General features: G+C 49.8%; 1 protein-coding gene across 5 annotated transcripts; it reads right to left on the bottom strand.

Annotated features, from left to right (window-relative positions):
- Positions 1-1,369: 1,369 nt before the first annotated feature.
- Positions 1,370-19,377, bottom strand: AKAP8 (A-kinase anchoring protein 8). Of its 5 annotated transcripts, none has more exons than XR_015166594.1 (14): positions 19,302-19,377; positions 16,309-16,347; positions 14,857-14,889; positions 14,071-14,347; positions 13,137-13,620; positions 12,479-12,608; positions 12,189-12,235; positions 10,955-10,988; positions 9,003-9,098; positions 6,967-7,108; positions 6,504-6,597; positions 5,928-6,058; positions 4,675-4,770; positions 1,370-3,025 (listed from the first exon to the last, which is right to left on the bottom strand). XR_015166594.1 is itself a non-coding variant. In XM_086408749.1 (14 exons), exons 1-14 carry the CDS (start codon positions 19,318-19,320, stop codon positions 2,588-2,590), a joined length of 2,052 nt encoding a protein of 683 aa, XP_086264875.1. In that variant the 5' UTR covers positions 19,321-19,377; the 3' UTR covers positions 1,370-2,587. The 5 variants fall into 5 exon arrangements, 3 of the variants coding, with proteins under 3 accessions (XP_086264875.1, XP_086264876.1, XP_086264878.1); XM_086408749.1 differs by having other exon boundaries at positions 9,011-9,098; XM_086408750.1 differs by lacking the exon at positions 19,302-19,377 and adding an exon at positions 18,607-19,107 and having other exon boundaries at positions 9,011-9,098.
- Positions 19,378-19,473: the final 96 nt, after the last annotated feature.

The raw sequence follows: 19,473 nt of genomic DNA, 5'->3' as shown, positions 1-19,473 counted from the left end.
TCAGCAAATGCGGAAAACTCAGCAGTGGCCACAGGACTGGAAGAGGTCAGTTTTCATTCCAACCTTAAAGGGCAGTGCCAAAGAATGTTCAGACTACTGTACAATTGTGCTCATTTCACATGCCAGTAAGGTTATGCTCAAAATCCTTCAAGCTAGGCCTCAGCAGTCCGTTCGAGCTTCTGGAACCGAGAACTTCCAGATATACAAGCTGGATTCAGAAAAGGCCTAGGAATCAGAGATCAAATTGCCAACATTTGTTGGATCATAGAGAAAGCAAGGGAATTTCAGAAAAACATCTACTCTGCTTCGTGAACAACACTAAAGCCTTTGTGGATCACAGCAAACTGTGGAAAATTCCTAGAGATGGGAATGCCAGATCACCTTACCTGTCTCCTAAGAAAACTGTATGCAGGTCAAGAAACGACAGAACCGGACGTAACAACTGACTGGTTCCAAATTGGGAAAGGAGTATGACAAGGCTGTGTATTGTCACCCTGCTTATTTAAGTTATATGCAGTGTACATCATGGGAAATGCCAGGCTCAAGCTGGAATCAAGATTGCCAGGAGAAATATCAGCAACCTCAGATATGCAGATGATACCACTCTAATGGCACAAAGTGAAGAGGAACTAGTCTCTTGATAAGGGTGAAAGAGAGTGAAAAAGCTGGCTTAAAACTCAATGTTCAAAAAATGAATATCATGGCATCTAGTCCCATCAGTTCAAGGCAAATAAGATGGGGAAAAAATGTAAACAGTGACAAGTTTTATTTTCTCGGGCTCCAAAATCACTGTGGACAGTGACAGCAGCCATGAAATTAAAAGGCGCTTGCTCCATGGAAGGAAATCTATGACAAACCTAGCGTATTAAAAAGTAGAGACATCACTTTGCCAACAAAGGTCCATACAGTCAAAGCTATGGGTTTTCCAGTAGTCTTATACAGATGTGAGTTAGACTATAAACAAGGCTGAACACCGAAGAATTGATTCTTTCAAACTGTGGTGTTGGAGAAGACTCTCGAGTCCCTTGGACAGCAAGATCAAACCAGTCAATCCTAAAGGAAGTCAACCCTGAAAGTTCCTTGGAAGGGCTGATGCTGAAGCTCCAATACTTTGGCCATCTGATTCGAAGAGCTGACTCATTGGAAAAGACCCTGATCCTGAAAAATTGAAGTAGGGGCTGGAAGAGAATGAGATGGTTAGATAACATTGTTGATTCAATGGACATGAATCTGGGCAAACTCTGGGAGATTGACAGGGGAGCCTGGCATGCTGGAGTCCATAGGGTTGCAAAGTCAGACGCAACTTAGTGACTGAACAAAACAAATGCAGTATTAAGGAATGATTAGTAGAAAAGATTCAGAGGCACCGTTTCTTGCTTACTAAGCAATTTATTTGCTTTTAGTTCTACCATTTGACTTTTTCATAAATACCCATCTCATGTCTCCAATAAGGCTCCTTGAGAGCAGTGCACACACCTAAGTTTTGTCATGAATCAGTTACCACCTGTTGTATACCAGGTGCTCTCTTTTCTATCACCTCTTTTCTAATAACGTCCCGCTGGCCAGTGCCTTCCTAAGTGTGACAGCTCAAAGGCTTACAGGAAAACAGACCCAGCAGTACCATTTCAAAAGGGCGGTTATCTTCCAGTTCTTTTGATTATATGAAAGTGTAACTGTTGCTTACTAACCTTCAACACATGCTAGCTTTTCTTTCTTACAGATTCAGAAACTTCCAAAGGAATATTTATCTAAAATAAAATGTTTATTCACTTTCCACAGATAGGTATCTCTATGGCAATTTATATTGATTTTCCATTCACAAGACATCAAATTTTCTTTTTAAATATATTTAAGTAAAAGTAACTCAATTTAAAGAAAAACAAGAAACCCTGAAGTAATGCAGAGGTGGGTCACAAATGAGGTAAAACATTGCAAAGGTGATTCACCAAGGACTAAAAGTTGGGAAACAATGCCCCAGGCAAAATATCCTCATTCTTGAGGGTAAGTAGGTGTGCTTCCAGTGGTTCACGTGTAAGATTCTTCAGGCCTTTGAGAATTCACTGATGTGACAGAATCAAATCACATGTTACCAAGATTCTGCTGCCTCTTGTGAAGGAGGACCACACACCACACAGTGCACCACAAAAGCAGAGATCAAAAACCGAAGCCAAAGTAAATTCTTGAAACTTTAACAAAAACAGTAAAAGCTTTATAAAGCAAGATACATCCTAGTATTGAACTGCTCCCAGACCAAAAAATAAAAAGGGGTGCATTCAGCCAGTGGCTGTATTTAACAAGCAAAGTATCAGCAAGGTCTAATTATCCAACTTTTATTATTCCAACTATCATGTAAAGAGAGATGTCACAGCCACTTGGGGGAATGTACAACTTTTACAGCCTTCACACCAAGGCAGAAAGCCACACGACTCTTTGAGACAAGCCTGTGAGGTACACTTTTCTGAAGGAAATGGCTGTGTCTCTTTGCCAAAATAATATTCCAGTATCACATACCCTAGTACTACTTACAAACCAAAGGAGAGAGAATAATGCATTATATAACATATCCCTTGAAACAGGGAAAGAAGGATCATTCTGTGGGAACAGCATCTTTGGACTCTGCATCAGTCTGTTCCACTGTGGCTTCTGCAGCAGCTGTGGCTGTCACGGTGCTTTCTGACTCTGCTGCCATGGCCTCCACTTCGACTCCAGCCTCCGCAGCTTCACCTGCAGCTTCTCCGTCAGTGCTGCCCTTCCCGGGCGCCACTCTGCAGGGAGTCTCTGCTTCGGGGTAGGGACTACTGGTGGCTTCGGCCGTGTCTGTGGGGCCGTCCCGTTCGGCCGGTATCTCACCACTTTCTGGAGCAGGAGCATCCTCACCATCCACTGCCCTCACTGCTGCCGTAACCACCTCAGCCAAGACCTGGGCCGCCACCTCCTCAGGGGTCTCCTCCTTATCCTCACTTCCTAAAGGCTCATCTCCTTCTATTTCTGCATCACCAGCTTCACTGGTGAAAGGGTCTTCACCCTGGCCAAGAAGAGGAAACCCAGGTTAGTGCGGTCTAAACAACTGTCCAAACGAGAGACTGAGGCTCAGGCTGCTGGGAGTTCATGTTTTCATGATGGGCAGAGTCAATAAGAGAAACATTTTAAATCACATCAAGTGAGTCCATCCTACACATGCTCAGAAAAAAACATCTCAGAAAAGCTTCATGAGCACTATTTTGCACTTGTTATTCAAGCATACAATGATGAGGAAAGGTTTAAAAAGTCATAGATATTCTTAACCCAATTAAAAAAAAAAAAAAAAAAAAAACCCAAAACCCCAAACCTCATTTTAACAGGAAGTTCAGGCTTTTTTTTTTTTTTAATGTGGACCATTTTTAAAGTTTTTATTGAATCTAACACAATACTACTTCTCTTTTGTATTTTGATTTTTTGGCCACGTGGCATGTAGGATCTTAGTTCTCTGACCTGGGATCAAACTAGCATCCCTTGCACTGGAAGGCATATTCTTCATCACTGGACCACAAGGAAAAGTCCCAAGGCTCTTTCTAAAGTTTCATTTAAGCACACAGCCCAGGCATGAAGGTTACCCCCATTTTACAGTGAAGAAAATGAGACTTACTAAACAATACCACTAGCAGATCAGAAAATGTTTTAAAATACAGTGTTTAGGACTTTCCTGGCAGTCCAGTGGTTAAGACTCCTAGCTTCCACTACAGGGGACGTGCGTTCGATCCCTGGTTGGGGAAACTAAGATCCCACATACCAAAAAAATAATGGTGTGTAGGGAGTTCCCTGGTGGCCTCACGCTTAGGATTCTGAGCTTTCACTGCCACGGCCTGGATTCACTCCTGGTCAGGGAACTGAGATTCCAGAAGCTATGAGGTAGGGCCAAAACGAAACCAAGTATTTAGAAGCTTGAGTTAACAGCTGACTCCAGTAACTTTAAGTCTGTCTAAGCCTCAAGGTAAAACACTGACCAGTCCTGGTTCTTACACTGGTTGTTTAAATTCTATCCCTTTACGGATGAAATGAATCTTCAAATACTGAAGCAATTAATAACTGAGAGGAGGGCAAACACGTCCTAGTCAGGTTATGCTGAATCTTAACTGCCAGCCCCAAACGTTGAAGTCGTGGGTCTGAGCACTTAGCAAAATGGGCTTCCGAAGGAGGAACCAGAGACTCTTCCAACCAGACTCCTCTCCAGGGTATCCTCCTTGGGATTTTTTTTTTATTACTCTGCTCCTGATACCATGGCACTGCTAGCTCTTCCCTCTTCCTTGTTCCCCATCTTACGGTTGTCTCTGCTAGCAAAAATATGTTTTAGCATCTACATGAAGAATTATCATCTACTTCGTTTTTTTGTTTTGTTGTAAGCATTTCACCATCATTTGGGTTGCTATTTTATGGAGAGACAGTCATGGTGATAGTCAGCACTACTGCACAGATTAATCAAGCAGGACCATTTCCCAGAGTTCCCAGACAAGCAGTGAGTCTCAGGGAATGCACAGTTGTGGAATCTCCAAGCCTGATACATTCCAACATCTCTCAATTCTTCAAAAGACTCAGAAATGCTAAACACTGCACTTTGGATAGAATTCCAAACCCAGAGAGTTAGTTCATCCTCCATTTCCAAAGCTTTTCCCATCTACTGGACTCTGAAGCACAAACCTTGAGGTATTTTTCCAGCATCTTCACTATATGTCTGTTGTTCAAAACACTCTTAGCCACATGGAGACTTGTTTTCTTGAACTGTTCAGCAGCCAACTACAAAGGGAATCAAACATGAGTTTTTAAAAATGGTGTGCACAGAGCAGCGAGAGAATAAACCAGCCTGGGTACACTGAGTTGTTCTGAGATTCGTCCTATGCAACTAAAATCTTTCTTCAGTATGGCAAGTCCCCAAGTGCTGGACTCCAATAATAAAAGCAAGCAAGCACTGGAGAAGAATCAGAACTGAGTCTGTGAAATAGTGGGGATAAGTCTGAGACCTTAAAAAGCGCAGGCACACCACTGATGTCCAAGTACCACACGTACAAGCAAGGAAGAAATAAAAACATTTACAGATCAGAAGCTATGTGGACTCAGTAGGGGAGAAGGCCAAGCTTTTTCTTTTCAGTTTTCTGAGTTATTCTGACTTTACAAGTAAATTCTATAGGAAAAGTCTGAATGCTGCAAACATTTGACTGTTTTAGAGCCTAACTCAGATGATAATCCCTTGTTTGTACAGTGGTTTTTGTCTGGTCTTTAGTAATACCAGGAGATGATGGGCAGCCAGGTAGCTCCAATCTGGTAGTCAGGTAAACTAACCACAAAGATGCTAAACCAGGGCTTGGCAAGCTAGAGCCTGCAGGCCAGATGCGGCCACACCCATTCCCTTTACTTAAGGCCTGTGGCCATTTCTGCCCATTAGCCACAGACTTGAGGATTAACAAGTTAAGGCAGGGACCTGATGGCTGGCAAAGCTAAAAATATTTACAGTTTGACCCTTTATTTAAAAACAACAACAACAACCTGCCAATACTCTGGCATTTAGCCTCAGGCCCCATCAGCTAGTAAGGATCAAACCAATCCCTGACCCTGAGTCCTCCAGACCATTCTGCTCTGAGTGGTCCTCAGCCTCAGCTTGTAAGAAATCCAGTTTTTCAGCAACTGGGGAATTTACTCATGTGACTTACAGGGAATATTCTCAACCTGGGAAAATTTCCAGCTACTGTGTTTAGTCAATCTTAAGCAACACATTTTCCTCACATTTTAATAGAAACTGGGGTGCATGTTACAATCACTTCATGAAATGATGGACTTGATGGAATATGGCAAAAGCCCCTAAAGATGTTCACTTCCACATGAGACACACAAAGTTCTGAACCCCTCGCACTACAGCCAGGACTGCTTGCCCCACCCCACACCAGGGGGGCACTCACCCGGCGATTGTGATTGTGGTCAACAGAGTGCAGGTGCCGCTGGAGGAGCTGGGGCTGCGCCGGGATCAGCATGTCACAGGCCAGGCAGTGAGCAGCCTCTATTTTCTTGAAGAAGTGCTCCTGGCCAATCCCTGTTGACAACACCCCAGTCTTGTGGGATTTGGGTCGGCATCCAAGTGATGCTTCTCTCCCACTCACTCCCCATCAGGGCTCACATTTTCTCCCCATGGCCCTAAGGATTTAGTAAGGCCAGAATCTGAGACACGCATGACCTGCCCTCCAGCAGGTGCATGGAGACAGAACACAAGGCCTCCGCACCTGGGAACTTTATTTTTAACTTTTCTCATCCTTCGGTCCTTTCTCTTCATGCTAAGGAGGAAAAACATCAGAGTGCTTAAATAGCACCCCAATAAGCTGCCTGTAGAGCTGTCATCTACCTTAGGCCACACATGAAGGTCTCCTTCCCCTGGTAAGCGCCCCTCCCATTTGTCTTCACTTTGTCACATTTTCAGCCACTCTGACCTGGGCTCTGTGATCTGGACTAACACCCACCCTCCACCTCAGATCGTAACTCACCTTTGAAAGGATCTGGTTTTGGTTTTGTACTTTCCTTCTCCATCAGTTCCTGACGCCGTTTCTCAATTTTCTTATTCCTGTTTATAATGTATTCCTAGAGAGGTTGGGAGTGAATGAGGGGAGAATGAAATGAGGGGAGATGGCGCATGTGGGTATTTTTTCAACTGTACCAGCGGCAGCTCACCAAGGGTGGCTGCCAAGCCCACGGTGGGTGGTGACAGCCTTATCTCAGCTGTCTTATCTTATCTCAGGATTGGAAGACAGCCATCAGAGCAGCTCCATGGGCAGAATTAATGCAAACTACAATGAGTGGAGCTCTCACTGTCCTTCTGCCTCAGGGACCTGCACACTGCTATTCTGGAAAAAGAAGTCTGGACCTAGTTTAGGCTTCCCTTCTCCGCCGGGGATTCAACACCTGCAGGATCACTGGGACACGCCGTGATGGAGGCTGAGTGTGATTTACCTGGAGGAATTCCACCGTCTTGTCAGGCAGCTTGGTACTTATAAAGCGCAGTGTCTCTTTGTGAAACTTGCTTTGCAAATGCTTCTGGATTTCTTCATCTTCAAAGCTACGGAACTTGCACACGGAACACGCAAACTGAATCCTGGAGAAGGAAGACAAAACGAAAAGCAGTGTTGGAGATAACCAGCTTATCTCTGCATCAGAGTAACAGTTACTCCAAGCTTCTCCATATTAAGAATCAGAGTACAAAGAAAAAAAAAAAAAGAATCAGAGTACAACCTTGCAAGTATTTCAGGAAAATGATTACTGTAGCACTTTACTACCATACCACTTTTTTTGGCCCAAAGAGGTGGAGACTTTTCAGAACTGTGGATTCCCTAAGTCTCTAGCCCATTGCTCTGAGGACCTAGAACCCAACTCCATAGCTTCTCAGATGTTTCTTTCTGCAGCCACTTGGAAGATACAAGACAACTGACCCCATTTAGTACCACAGAATTCCTGATGATCTCACAAAATTCAAAACTCACATGATCTCAGTTCTCCAATGGGACTCAACGGAAGGACACATGATACCTAAGGATGAAAACTGAGGTTTCTTCGTTGTGTGCTTTCAAAATCTCACCAGATACATACATGCCGTATGACAAGGGGAGAGCACCCTACAGACAGACTCCCAAACACCCAGAGCTGGGTGTTGCTTCCCTCAGCTCTGCTCCTCATGGGTCTAAGAGCAGAGGCCCTGTGCCACTCAGGAATCCTCCTCTGCCAAATCAGAGTTCTGCTGGACAAGTGCCACAAGACACCCTTGCCTTTGCAGATACCCCCGAAAGAGGAGTGAAGAGGAAAATCTCCTGGGTCCTGTGTGCACAACTGTCAGGAAGCCACCAAATAAATACAGGGTTCCCGGTTCTCTGCTGCATCTTGACCTCCCCTGTGACAGCTTCTCCAATTTTTTTGAGGATCATTAGTCACTAAGGCAGTCTAAGTGAAAGTCGCTCAGTCGTGTCTGACTGTTTGCGACCCCATGGACTGTCCCTGGAATTCTCCAGGCCAGAATACTGGAGTGGGTAGTCTTTCCCTCTCCAGGGGATCTTCCCAACCCAGGCATCAAACCCAGGTCTCCTGCATTGTGGGCGGATTCTTTACCAGCTGAGCCACAAGGGAAGTCCAGGCAGTCTAAAGATTCCTTTAAAATTAATCTCAGTTCCCATGTGGCATGAAAACAGATCTAGAATGACTGTCATTTTTATTCATCTGTTTAAAGATACGATTTCAGTGAATTCTGCAATACTTGGAACTCCTCCTTCCCCGCTTTCCAGCCTCTACTGTTTGTTCTTTTGCTAAGTGTTACTTGCACAGGAAAACCATTATCCCCATTTGAGCCTTAAGGGCAAGGATTTCCTCTCAAGTCTTCAAGAGAACCTGCGCACAGGGAAGTAGCCAGCTTGGTCAAGGCCTCATCAACCATGTACTCCAGTGGTTTATGAGGAGAGGTGCAGTGTGCTCATACCAATGCCCTTTGCGGTTTGCACTGCTGCTTTTAAATCTTGAAGTTTGACTTCTATACATGTCAAACTCCACAAGTGGTTTGGATTTACATGGACAAGGCACCCAGAACACCTTGGCAGCTTGGCTAAATACACTTCACCTGTCTGGGATGACAGCCAAGAGACAAGGGAACTCCTCACAGGCCTGCAGGAGGGCAAGCAACACCAACAAGGATAAGACTCAGTATGTTTCCCAAGTTTTGTCTCCCATTGACCTGATGACAAGGCTTTCCTGACACATACTCAGAGTCAGATGGTAGGCTGCTGGACTGGAAAAGCAAGATAGGGAAGGACACAGACAGCAGGTGGGCCGTAGTATGAGTGGGGTGGGCAGGCCGTGTCTCCCCAGCTCATCCCAACCTTATCAGGCCCTGAGGGGTGGGTGGGGGGGTTGGAAATGAGGTGATGAGGCCCCTCACCCCCAACACTACGGAGTGAAGACAGATGCGCTCAGGAGAGCCTTGACTATGCTCACCTCATCTGCCTCACCTCCTCACCTGTCAGCTGCTCGGTCTCGCATCCTGTCTCTCCTCCTCTGCTTTTCCCTTCTCTTCTTCACTTCATCGTCTTCGTCGTCCTTCTCTCCTGCAACAGAGAAGTCCCTTCCAGACCCTCTGAGGAGCCTGTAGAGGTGCTGAGCACCAGGGCTTTGACGGGGGCCACAGCTGTGCCACCATACCCCATGCCCTGCTGTGCCCTCCACGCATGGCAGGGTCAGGACACCCTGAGGCAGCAAGGGGCTGTCAAAGGCTCCCAAAAGGAGTGGGCCTTTGATGAGAACCCTGAGCAGTTCCCAGGGGAGTCACATCACTCCCCGCCAGGGCCTGATAAGGTTGGGATGGGCCAGGGACACGGCCCGCCCACCCCACTCACACTACGGCCCACTTGCTCTGTCCTTCCCTATGTTGCTTTTCCAGTCCAGCACCCTACCATTGGGTCTTCTCCCAATGTTACTTAAGGAGACAGAAGCGATTCTCCCCAGGCAGCAGCTGGACGGCTTCAGAGAGTGACGCCAGCCACTCTGCCGCCCTCTGTCCCGCTGCCAGGTGGGCTATGACAGCCGTCCTGCCAGCCTCCTCTGAGCTAGGGCCTCAGCAGGTCTGACAATCCCTGCTGGCCCAGACTCTACCTCCCACTCACAAGAAACCATCAATCTCTGGCTTTCCCAGCGATATGCAGGAAGCAATCCCAGAAATAAAAATGGGAAGAGACCAAACGGTCCTCCGTCCACCCCATGGGGCCAGCGCGGGAGCTCCGGAGAGAGCCGTGCAGCCCAGAGGTGCAGCCTGGGCCAGGCTGCCTCACCGTGGCTCAGGGCCAGGGCCGGACGCTGAAACAAGGTTGGATAAGCATCTGAACTGTAACCCCTACCCCTGATGCCAGTCACGAGACTGTCCCACGAAGATGGCGACCGGCGTGCGCTGCTCAGAAGCCTCTCAAAAGGGCGTGTGGGATTTTTGGCAAGAGATCACTGCCTGAAACTATTACTGCTGTTTAATAGCAAAGTCATCCCGGGTAGGCAGCAGGACCTGTGCGCAATAAACATGTCACCTTTGCTTTAGCATTTACCCCGCTGCACGAGCCGCTAAATGCTCTGTGGTCCCATGCTATGGATGTAATCGCTTCAATAAACAGGGCAGGAGGACCTCAGAGGGTTGGCTAAACCTGAACATGTAAGAGAAGGAGCATCTAAGTCAGGGCCTTCATAATTAATGGGAGCAGCCTGTGCGAAACCAGCTATGGACATACCCACAGGAACAGGAGAGAAACAAGTGGCTGCCTCTCCACACCCCTCCTAAAGGGCTCAACGTTCCTCTGTTCTTGCCACTCATTTGTGACTCTTAAGTCTCTCACACTGGAACTGCTGGGGCCTGCTGAGCAGTGCCTGCCTCTGGAGGATCCAGGCCCCCCACCCCCTGCGCCCCTCCCAGGCAGGCATCTGATCTCTGCCCCACACTGTGCCAGTGTCCCCACCACAGAGGCCAGAAGCACGGCCCTGGCCTGGCAAGCAAGGGAGCTGTGGACAGAATGAAGCCCAGGAGCAAACAGTACAGGGACCTGCACTGGCCAAAGGGGGAACAGAGAAGACAGGCTGGAGGGTGCCTTTTCTCTTCTCTCTTGCATTTCTGAGACTCTCTCCTCCCTACCATTTCAAGCTACTGCAGATACCCAGCGATGAGTTCCCCCTGCCTCCAGGGCCTGCATTGAGTGAGGCAAACAGACCCATTTCCAGCAAGTGTTGCTGCAAACACCAAGGCAAAGCCTCAGAGTGAGTGGCAAGGCCAAGGCCCACCTGGCAGCCACGGCCCCTCTTCTGCCCTGAGTCTCCAGCCCCTCCTCCAACCTTGCTCAGAAGCCCAGCTCAGCTGGGTATCAGGCAGTGAGTACAGGGCAGCTGGGCAGACACAAGAAAGCTCAAAGGGATGCTGGGGGATGCCTACCTCTCTGTCTCCCGGAGTCAAAGGATTCGTCCTCCTGAAAAAGGGCACAAAGGCACACTGTGAGGTGGAATTTTTAGAGCTCTCCACAAGCAGCCAAGCCCCCTGCCACCAGGAACACAGCCACAGCACGTCAGGACAAGTCCCAGGGCCACGGGACGGGGCCTGAGCGTCCTGCCACTAGTCCTGCTTGCCTTCTGAGGCTCTGTGCTAACAACTAACTTGCTTTTTTTAAATTAAAGACACAGACTAGCTTTCAGTTCTTTCTAAATCTAGAGAACTGCTGCTGCTGCTGCTACAGGCGTGTCCGCCTCTGTGTGACCCCGTGGACGGCAGCCCACCAGGCTCCTACCTCTGGCAAATGCACACCTCTGCACATGGGATACCCAAAGTGCATCCATCAACAATGTCGAGAAACCCCGATTTGTAGAAAAAGCTAGTCCTAGCACTCTTTCCTGAAAATGGGCTTTATGACATTTCCCAGCTACGTTTACATCTACCAAAAATGATAACGAGTCAGGTATAGATAAAAACTCATATAACTGAACCCAGTTCTTAGACATCAAGCTGATATACAGATCTATCAGCAGGTATACAGAAATTCCCAGACTCAACATCTAAACAATCTAGACAAGGGACAAGCAAGACAATCAGAGGAGCTGAAAAGTCACTGTACCCAGGGCCTTCCTCCCCGCCCCTAACCTCATCTGATCATCAGAAGCCCCGGGATGAAGCTTCACACGCCCAGATTTCCTGTCCTGCCCCAGACTTGGATTAGAGTTTGCAGGAGGCAGCAAAGGCTTGCACCCCAGGTACTTGTGCCTGGTCCTGGCTAAGAGCCAGCCTCTGACACCCATCTCCCATGACTGGTTTTAAGAGCTGAAGGACAGGGATACAACTCAGCACCAGCATACAGCTGGTAAGTAAATGAGTCTTCAGTGCCTATTTGAAAGCCTCAGCCTACGTGGCCACTGCAGTTACCACGTGGCAGCCAGGCACATCACTGTGAGGACCTAGGAATGGCTGGGGAGAGGGCTGGGAACGTTTTCAGGAAAACAAGGATTGTTTCAAGTGGAAAACTCTCAGAAACCGAGCTGCAAGTCTGATTATTAAATTGACTCATAAGGTGGAGTTGAATCTACCACAGCAGCTGTTCCTGCCTCTCTGTGAGGAAGACACTAAAGGAAGAAATCCCACACTAGAGACACTGGAGGTTGATCGGTAAAGGCGAACTTACACCCCTGAATTCTTCATCTCCTGATCGGAAGTCACCAGCTCCATCATCTACCAAACACAAAGGAATAAAGAAAGTCAGCCCCTGGCAGTGGGCCCACTCCCTGTTTTCACTTCCCAAACTCACTGTCCAGAGTGACTGTGCTCATCCTGACTACAGTGGGGACTGTGGCACTTCGAGTGACACATGTCATTGAGTTCCCCTGTGTGCGCTGTCCAGACAGGCAGGCAGAACACCAAACATGCAGCTGACCCATCTTATACCCACCCTGGCCTACTGGCCCCAGGGCATACCATTTTCAGAAAAATCTCCCTCACTGTCAGCTCGAGCTTGTTTGGTGTCAGGCTCATCATAAATCTGCAGCTGCTTCCGTTTCCTGCCCAAGCTTTCTGGGCCACAGCGATTGAACCCTCTCCGCCGAGGCTACAAAGAGAAGCACACTCCCATGTATTGCTTACTCTGATGGTCCCCATTTGTCCCCAGAGCAATGAAGAACAAAGGGATTGTCAGGTCAGAGAACAAGGGCAAAAAAGGTCTTTCAGAAAGCAAAGGAAGACACCATAGTTGGAACCTCTCCCACCCTCACCCCCCCGCCGAAACACAAAAACTTTATGCTGAGTGAAAGAAGCTGGACACAAAAGGCCACGTATTACATGACTGCCTTCATATGAAACGTCCAGAAGGACATCTAGAGAGACAAAAGCTAGATTAACTGTTGCCATGCATTGAGGGAGAGAAGAGGAAACGACAGGTTTCTTTCTGGGATGATGGAAACACTCTTAATTACATAATAGTGAAAAGTGAAGGTTGCACAACTCTGCACATTTTCACTAGAAGTTGAACTGCACTTTAAAAAAGTGACATAAGGTCTCGGAAGATCTCTAAAATACTTTAAAGATAAACATATAAAAAAACACAAACAAGGCAGGTTAGAGCTTGGCAAAGGCTTACCTGATCTCTTATCCGGGTCTGTGACCGGCCACATCCATAGGGCACAGAGTTGTCATAACCACCTGCCCCCTGCATGCCCATCATGCCAAAGTCAGGGGCCATGGACTGGGAGAAGAGGGAAGGTGGGGGCCTGCTGGGGGAGGGGCCTCCAAGGCCCCGCCCACCCACATAGTTCATCTCCGTCCACGGAGTAGAAAGAGGCTCAGAGGCAGCTGCAGGTGGCATGAAGGGGTCACTGCGCATAAATGTGCTGGGGTTGCTCCGGTCCTGGAAGCGGCCCTGGCCGCGGCCCCGCATGAAGCCATCGAGGGAGCCCCGCTCACGGGTTGGGTCCCGGCAGTCACTGTACTGACCACCAAAGCCACCATTGCGGTTGGGCCCCAGGTCAAAGTCATAGTCGTAGCTGTAGCTGGGGCGGTAGGGATTGTGCTCAGGCAGGCAAGGCCTGGAATCATAGGACTCAAACGACTGGAAGCGAAAGGAGCTGCAAAGAAAGCACAACCCATCACCACACTGTCCAGGCACGATCTCAACGCCTCCTGCAAAGCACACCTCCCTACATTCAGAGCAGCAAAACCAAACTGCCATGCACCCCTCTGAGATGCTCACAAAGTAAAACATACTGAATCCCTCTGAAACACCACTGAACAAGGGGAGTGAAACCCTGGCCGCAGGAACAGGGAGAAGATGCTGGGTGCCTGATGCAGAAGTAAGGGGTCTTACATAGTTGAGCTAACGGGCATGCCCTAAGGCCCACCACCCAGGAAACCAGCAAGTCCTACCAAATGCCTCTGCCCCAACAAAGGCTCAACTTATCTGCCCTACACTGAGGAGGGAGCTGGGGAAGAGCCCTCCCAGGACGAGCAGGTGCCCACTCCCTCTATACAAAGCGGGGCACGTGGGACCCCCGGGAAGGACTCAGGTCTATAATCACCTCTCCCGGTCCTGCATGCCCTCCCCACCGCTGCTGCTCCCGCCCCTTCCTCCTTCCTTGGACATCATGTCCAAACGCTGGTTGATCTTGGCGATGAGGGAGTCAGAACTGTCAGTGCATGGTTCTGGGCCGTAAGAAGCCATGTGCATGGCAGGGCCCCCAGGCGCCAGGCCGTCGCTGGCCTTGGTGGCCTCCCATGAGGCTGGGCCGTAGCTGTAAGTTGCTCCTGTGGTGACGCTGGTGTTCTGGGCACCATAGTAATTGTAGTTTTCATAACCTGATGGAGGGAGGAAGAGCTAAGTCAGATCTCAGCAGCTACAAGACCAGTCCCTGGGGGACAAGTCAGGCAAGGAGCACCCACTGCCTGTGAAGAAGGAAAAGGGTCCTGGGATCAAGGGCTGCTGCCCCTGCCCCAGCACTGCACACGTCACCTGCCAACAGGCGGCAGGAGGGCACGGCCTCAACTCTGAGCAGTGGGTTTTTTATACCGAATCATAGGACTTGCTTCTCATCCAAAGCCAGAGAGCCCAGGAGCTGGCAGTTGGAAGACTGATGGACCCACCAAAGAGCAGACCACCACCACAACCCTCCCTACCCGCTACCTCCAGTAAACTCCCTCGGAGGCCTGCCCCCAGCACTCCCCCATATCTCAGATCCAGTCTGCTGAGCCTTCAGGACAACTGTGAGCACACCAAGGATGGGAGATGGGGGTCCCTGCACCCCAGCCCCTCTAGGTAGCTGGTCAGAGGCCTACTTACCCACCCACAGACCCCTAGAAGGGCTTACCTTGCCAGCTGGCCACACCAGTTCCATATGTACCTTAAATTAGAAGAAACAAAAACATACAAGATGTCGGTTTACAAAACGAAGGCATGTAAGACCTAGTTCCACACCCCAACCCCAGCCCCAGCCCAGACACTGAAGGACGGTTGTCACCTCACTCCACCATCCACAGGGCCAGAGCCGGGGGTGGCTAGGTCAGTGCTGCAAGGAGGCCCCCTTGGTTGCCCACTGAGGTCAGGAAAGGTGCGGTCCACTAGCTGTAAAACTCACTTCCTACAGAAATGCTCAGCTAAGCATAACCAGGGCATCTCTCCTAAGTAAGCTGTCCTTTAGGGCAACAGAAAGGACACTACAGTCTTTTCCCAGGAAGCTTGTCCAGCGTGGGCCAGCAGCGAAGAGGCTGCCAGGCCAGGTCCCCAGGCAGAGCTGTTCTAAAGTGCCAGTTTTCACCCGGCGCCAGATCTAAGGCACCGCCAACAGCATGGAGTGCACTGGTGGAGAATCATGTCCCCAGCTCAACTGAGCAGGGACATTGTGTGCCTGAGCAACACAGAAGGCCTCCTGCTGGGAAACTAGGTGATGGGTGGAAAAGCGACTCAAAAGCGACCCTGCTGCCAGTGGGGCAAGGGCCAAGTCCCAGGCTCAGAAAACAAAGGAAACCTTCAACCAATCCCCTGGAACAAATGCTGGCAAAAAGCAGAAAACCTGGCCCACCAGAGAGCACATTCTAGTTCTTCAAACACACTAAGTACCATGATGAGGACTCCTGAGCAGCGTCCATGGACGGGCCCAGGGCCAAATCTAGTCCACAGCCCTGTTTTTGTAGGGCCCACAAGCTAAGAATGGGTTTTATGTTTTTAAACGAATACTCCATAAAATGCAAACTCTGACAAAGGACACATTTTCATATCTGTCAAAACTCACAAAACTGTGTAACAGAGTAAAAACTCATGTGAACTATAGACCATACATTGTATGAACACTGGCTTATAAACTGTAACACATTCTGCTAACTATAATAATTAGGGGAATTGTGCCTGGGTCGAAGATAGGCTGTGGGTGCGCATATGAAGTTCTATGTACTATCTGATCAATCCCATTAAGTCTACAACTACTGAAAAGTATTATTTATAAAAATCTTTGGTTATACCCTCAACTATTGACTTAAGATAGAACAACAGAAATTGTTAAAATAAAGACTGTTCGATGACATAATGGAAATCACATGGCATGCAAATCTCAGTGTCTTTATGTGAACATTACTGGCACAGAGTCCTACCTTCTTGTTTATAAACTGTCTATGGTGGCTTCTACACTGTAGAGACCATGTAGCCTGCAAAGTCAAAAAATTTACTATCTGGCCCTTTACAAAAAAGGCTTCCTGGTTCCAGCTATGTTCATGCTAGTGCTGGCGGGGGGTAGCCCATGCCTCCCTGACAAGCAGGTCTCACTTACCCTGGGTGTTGGTAGGTCCAGCACTCCACGCCCCATAACCTGTGAACATATTTGTGAGTTACAGTCATACTTGTCACACCAGAGAACAAGTGCTTCTGAGGAGCATAAAGGAATCTCCTTGAAGGGGATGAGTGCCAGCCTTACAAGAAGGCAGCACAACCACAACAATGCCCCCCAAGTCATCCCACAGCTGGCTTTTGCATTATCACACTCCACCTGCCTGAGGTCAAAGCAGAAAAAAGAGGAGGAGGATGGGCCTCCGCGCCAGTTTGGTCCATCGCCTGCTGAGGGACCTTGACCTAAGCCTCAACCCACAACTGAGGAAGACACAGGACTAGCTACCAGCTCACTCACCATTAGGACATAGTCCCCACCCCCAGCCCCTCCAGCAGCCGTAAGAACCTCATAACTGGGAACAAACTTTGATTATCTGGAGCCAACAGCTGTGCCTCTATAGGCCTTGCTTCTTTTGACTCTGAACTCTCCAATGCTCTCCTGGGCCTTGAAGTCCCAGGGCTTCAGCCTGGTCCTGAGGCATCAGATGGCATTCCTCTCTGGTGGCTCCCCCGGCCCCTCCGGACACTCCCATGACAGCATCTATCTGGTCCCTCTTCATCTGTGTCTCCAGCCTGGCACTGAGCTGGGCACAGGTAACCATTCACACCTGCTAAATGACTTCAACTCTGCAAAGCCTCCTCTCTCTCAAATACCTCCCTTCTCTCCTACCAGGACTGGAGTTGCTGCTGCTACTGCTAAGTCACTTCAGTCGTGTCTGACTCTGTGCGACCCCATAGAAGGCAGCCCACCAGGTTCCCCTGTCCCCGGGATTCTCCAGGCAAGAACAATGGAGTGGGTTGCCATTTCCTTCTCCAATGCATGAAAGTGAAAAGTGAAAGTGAAGTCGCTCAGTCATGTCCGACTCTTAGCGACCCCATGGACTGCAGCCCACCAGGCTCCTCCGTCCATGGGATTTTCCAGCAAGAGTACTGGAGTAGGGTGCCATTGCCTTCTCCGACCAGGACTGGAGTAGGAAATGGCAACTCATGCCGGTACTCTTGCCTGGAAAATCCCATGGACAGAAAAGTCTCGTGGATTGCAGTGCATGGGGTTGCAAGAGTTGGACGTCAGTTAGCGACTGAGCACGAATGTTCTTACCAAGACAATCCAAACCATTAGATGAATGCCTACTGTATGCCCACACGAGACTGACACTCAGCTGGTGATCCCAGAATGCCATTCAGAGGGAGGTAGGGAGCTAAGGCTCAGATGTTATGGGACTTGAACTGAAGTCACCCTGCTGAAGGTTATCTCCGGTCACACAGATTTCCACGTCTATGCAGCAGAAAAGCAGACTAGTGATTCTAACAGCAACTGACCAATTCTGTGGCACTGGTCTAACTAAGAAGCATAAACCGTTCACATAACCTCAAGACCCTTGAAATAGGTACTGTTCACTCTGTTGTACACAGGGGTTCCAGAGTATAAGTCACTTGCCCAAGAACATGTTAAGGAGCAGGAAGAGGAGGACCTGGACCCCGATCGAGGTGCCTCCGCTGGCCAAGGAGCAACTCTTAAACTGCAACAAGTCTTAAGAAATAAACAACTCTAGGTGGAAAAGCTACAGATTCTGGGAGGCCGTTGCACTTAAACCGAGCCTGAAAAGGTTTTTTGGTAGGTAGGAAGGGGAGCAGGGTGTAACCCCTCTAAGCTATGAGCACAGGTAAGGCAGGATTATTACTAGCTGAAAAGTCTGGTTAGGGAAGCAGGCAAAGAATGGTGAGATCCAGTCAGACTGCAGAAAAGACCGGAGAACCAGGCTGAACCACTCAACGACCTTGGAGCCACCCAAGCACACCAGGACACCAGGACCTTTCTGCTTCTCTGCAATTTCAGCTGCTGGCCTCCTGCTAATGCTGCCCTTTCAAAACACGCGCCTTCCCTGAAGCAGCCAAGATCTGATCGCCCGTGTCTGAACCTCACAAGCCCGGACAGAGATCCGCGCCGGGTCAAGCCCAGTCCTGCATATTCCAACTGTTCCCTGCAGGTAAACGCGGCTTCCAGCACGCAGCAAAGGCCTCCTAGGAGGCTCAGATTCCAGAGACAGAGCAGGTCGCTCGAGGTCCGTCCTGCCGCAGACCCTGAAATCCAAGTGGGTAAAGGGCACTTTCCACCTCACACAACCCCTCTGGCGTCTCCAGGCCACCACAGAAGACAACCTTTAGGAGAACCACCGTCTGTCACGACCCCAGAGCACAACGAGTTTCCAGGCTTTGATCAAGAAGGTACCCCGCATCTGACCCTCAGTATCTTGTCCCAGATGTGCTTGAGCCAGGTCCGCGACAGGCGCCCAGTGAGGCTAATCACTGCAGAGGCTGCACTAGGTCCCGCTGTCTGCACCGCCCGGCTGGCGGCAAGGGGTCGGAATCTGCGCAGCCCACACGGCCTTCGGGATCAGCGCCCCAGGCCTCCTGTGCCGTACGGAGGCCCCAGCCAACCCCGCAGGTTCCCAGACAGGCAGGCACGACAGCCCTGGAAGAGGCAGCGGTCTCGTCTCGGTCCCAAGCCACAGATCCCGTGCCCCACGAGTCCCGTCATAGCTCCGCCTCCCGGCGCCGCCATTTTGTGGCGTCTTCCAAAAGGGACACCGGGCCTGCGAGCGGCGGGGTTCGGCAGGGCCCGGCCGACCCAGCCGGGGCTGAAAAACTGAAACGACCCCGACTGCCTGAAGCGCCCCCCGAAGTCCGCCCCAGCGTCGGCTCGCCGAACTCGGCCAACGTCCTCAGGCCCCGTCGGCCAATCGCACGCAGCGCCCCGGGAACGACAGGGCCGAGGTCCAATGAGCTGCGCGCGCGCGTCCCGGCCGCCTCTCCGCAAAACCAAACTGCGGTAACCGCGCTCGGGTGTAGTCTCCGGCCCGCGGCCCCCTGCACCGCGTCGGAACTGTGCCCGGACACTACCTTCCCGCCCCACCCCGCAGAGTCGCCCACACCAACCTCCGTAGCCCTGATCCATGTCTTCAGCTCCGCCCGCCAAGCAGCTCCTTTTTCTAGGCTACCACAGGACGCATGCGCTCAACGCACTTCCCGCCGTCCTCTACTGGTAGACCACGCGCATACGTCACCCCTGTTACGCGATACCATTGGTCGTAGTTCACGGCGGGCCCTC

The sequence above is a fragment of the Bos grunniens genome, chromosome 7 (assembly GCF_055505025.1).
Source record: "Bos grunniens cultivar Pamir isolate PY7600 chromosome 7, Bosgru_T2T1.0, whole genome shotgun sequence".
Classification (NCBI taxonomy): Eukaryota; Metazoa; Chordata; class Mammalia; order Artiodactyla; family Bovidae; genus Bos; species Bos grunniens.
The sequence above is the reverse complement of the archived record's forward strand: the minus strand, read 5'-3'. Positions and strand labels throughout refer to the sequence as shown.

Bases quoted from the DNA above. Each gene is read 5' to 3' on its own strand.
- AKAP8 (XM_086408749.1), bottom strand. The intron at 9,099-10,954 runs GTAGGCATCCCC...TCTCTGTTGCAG, and splicing joins TGACTCCGGGAGACAGAGAG to GAGAGAAGGACGACGAAGAC. The intron at 3,026-4,674 runs GTTTGTGCTTCA...CTTCTTGGCCAG, and splicing joins TGCTGGAAAAATACCTCAAG to GGTGAAGACCCTTTCACCAG.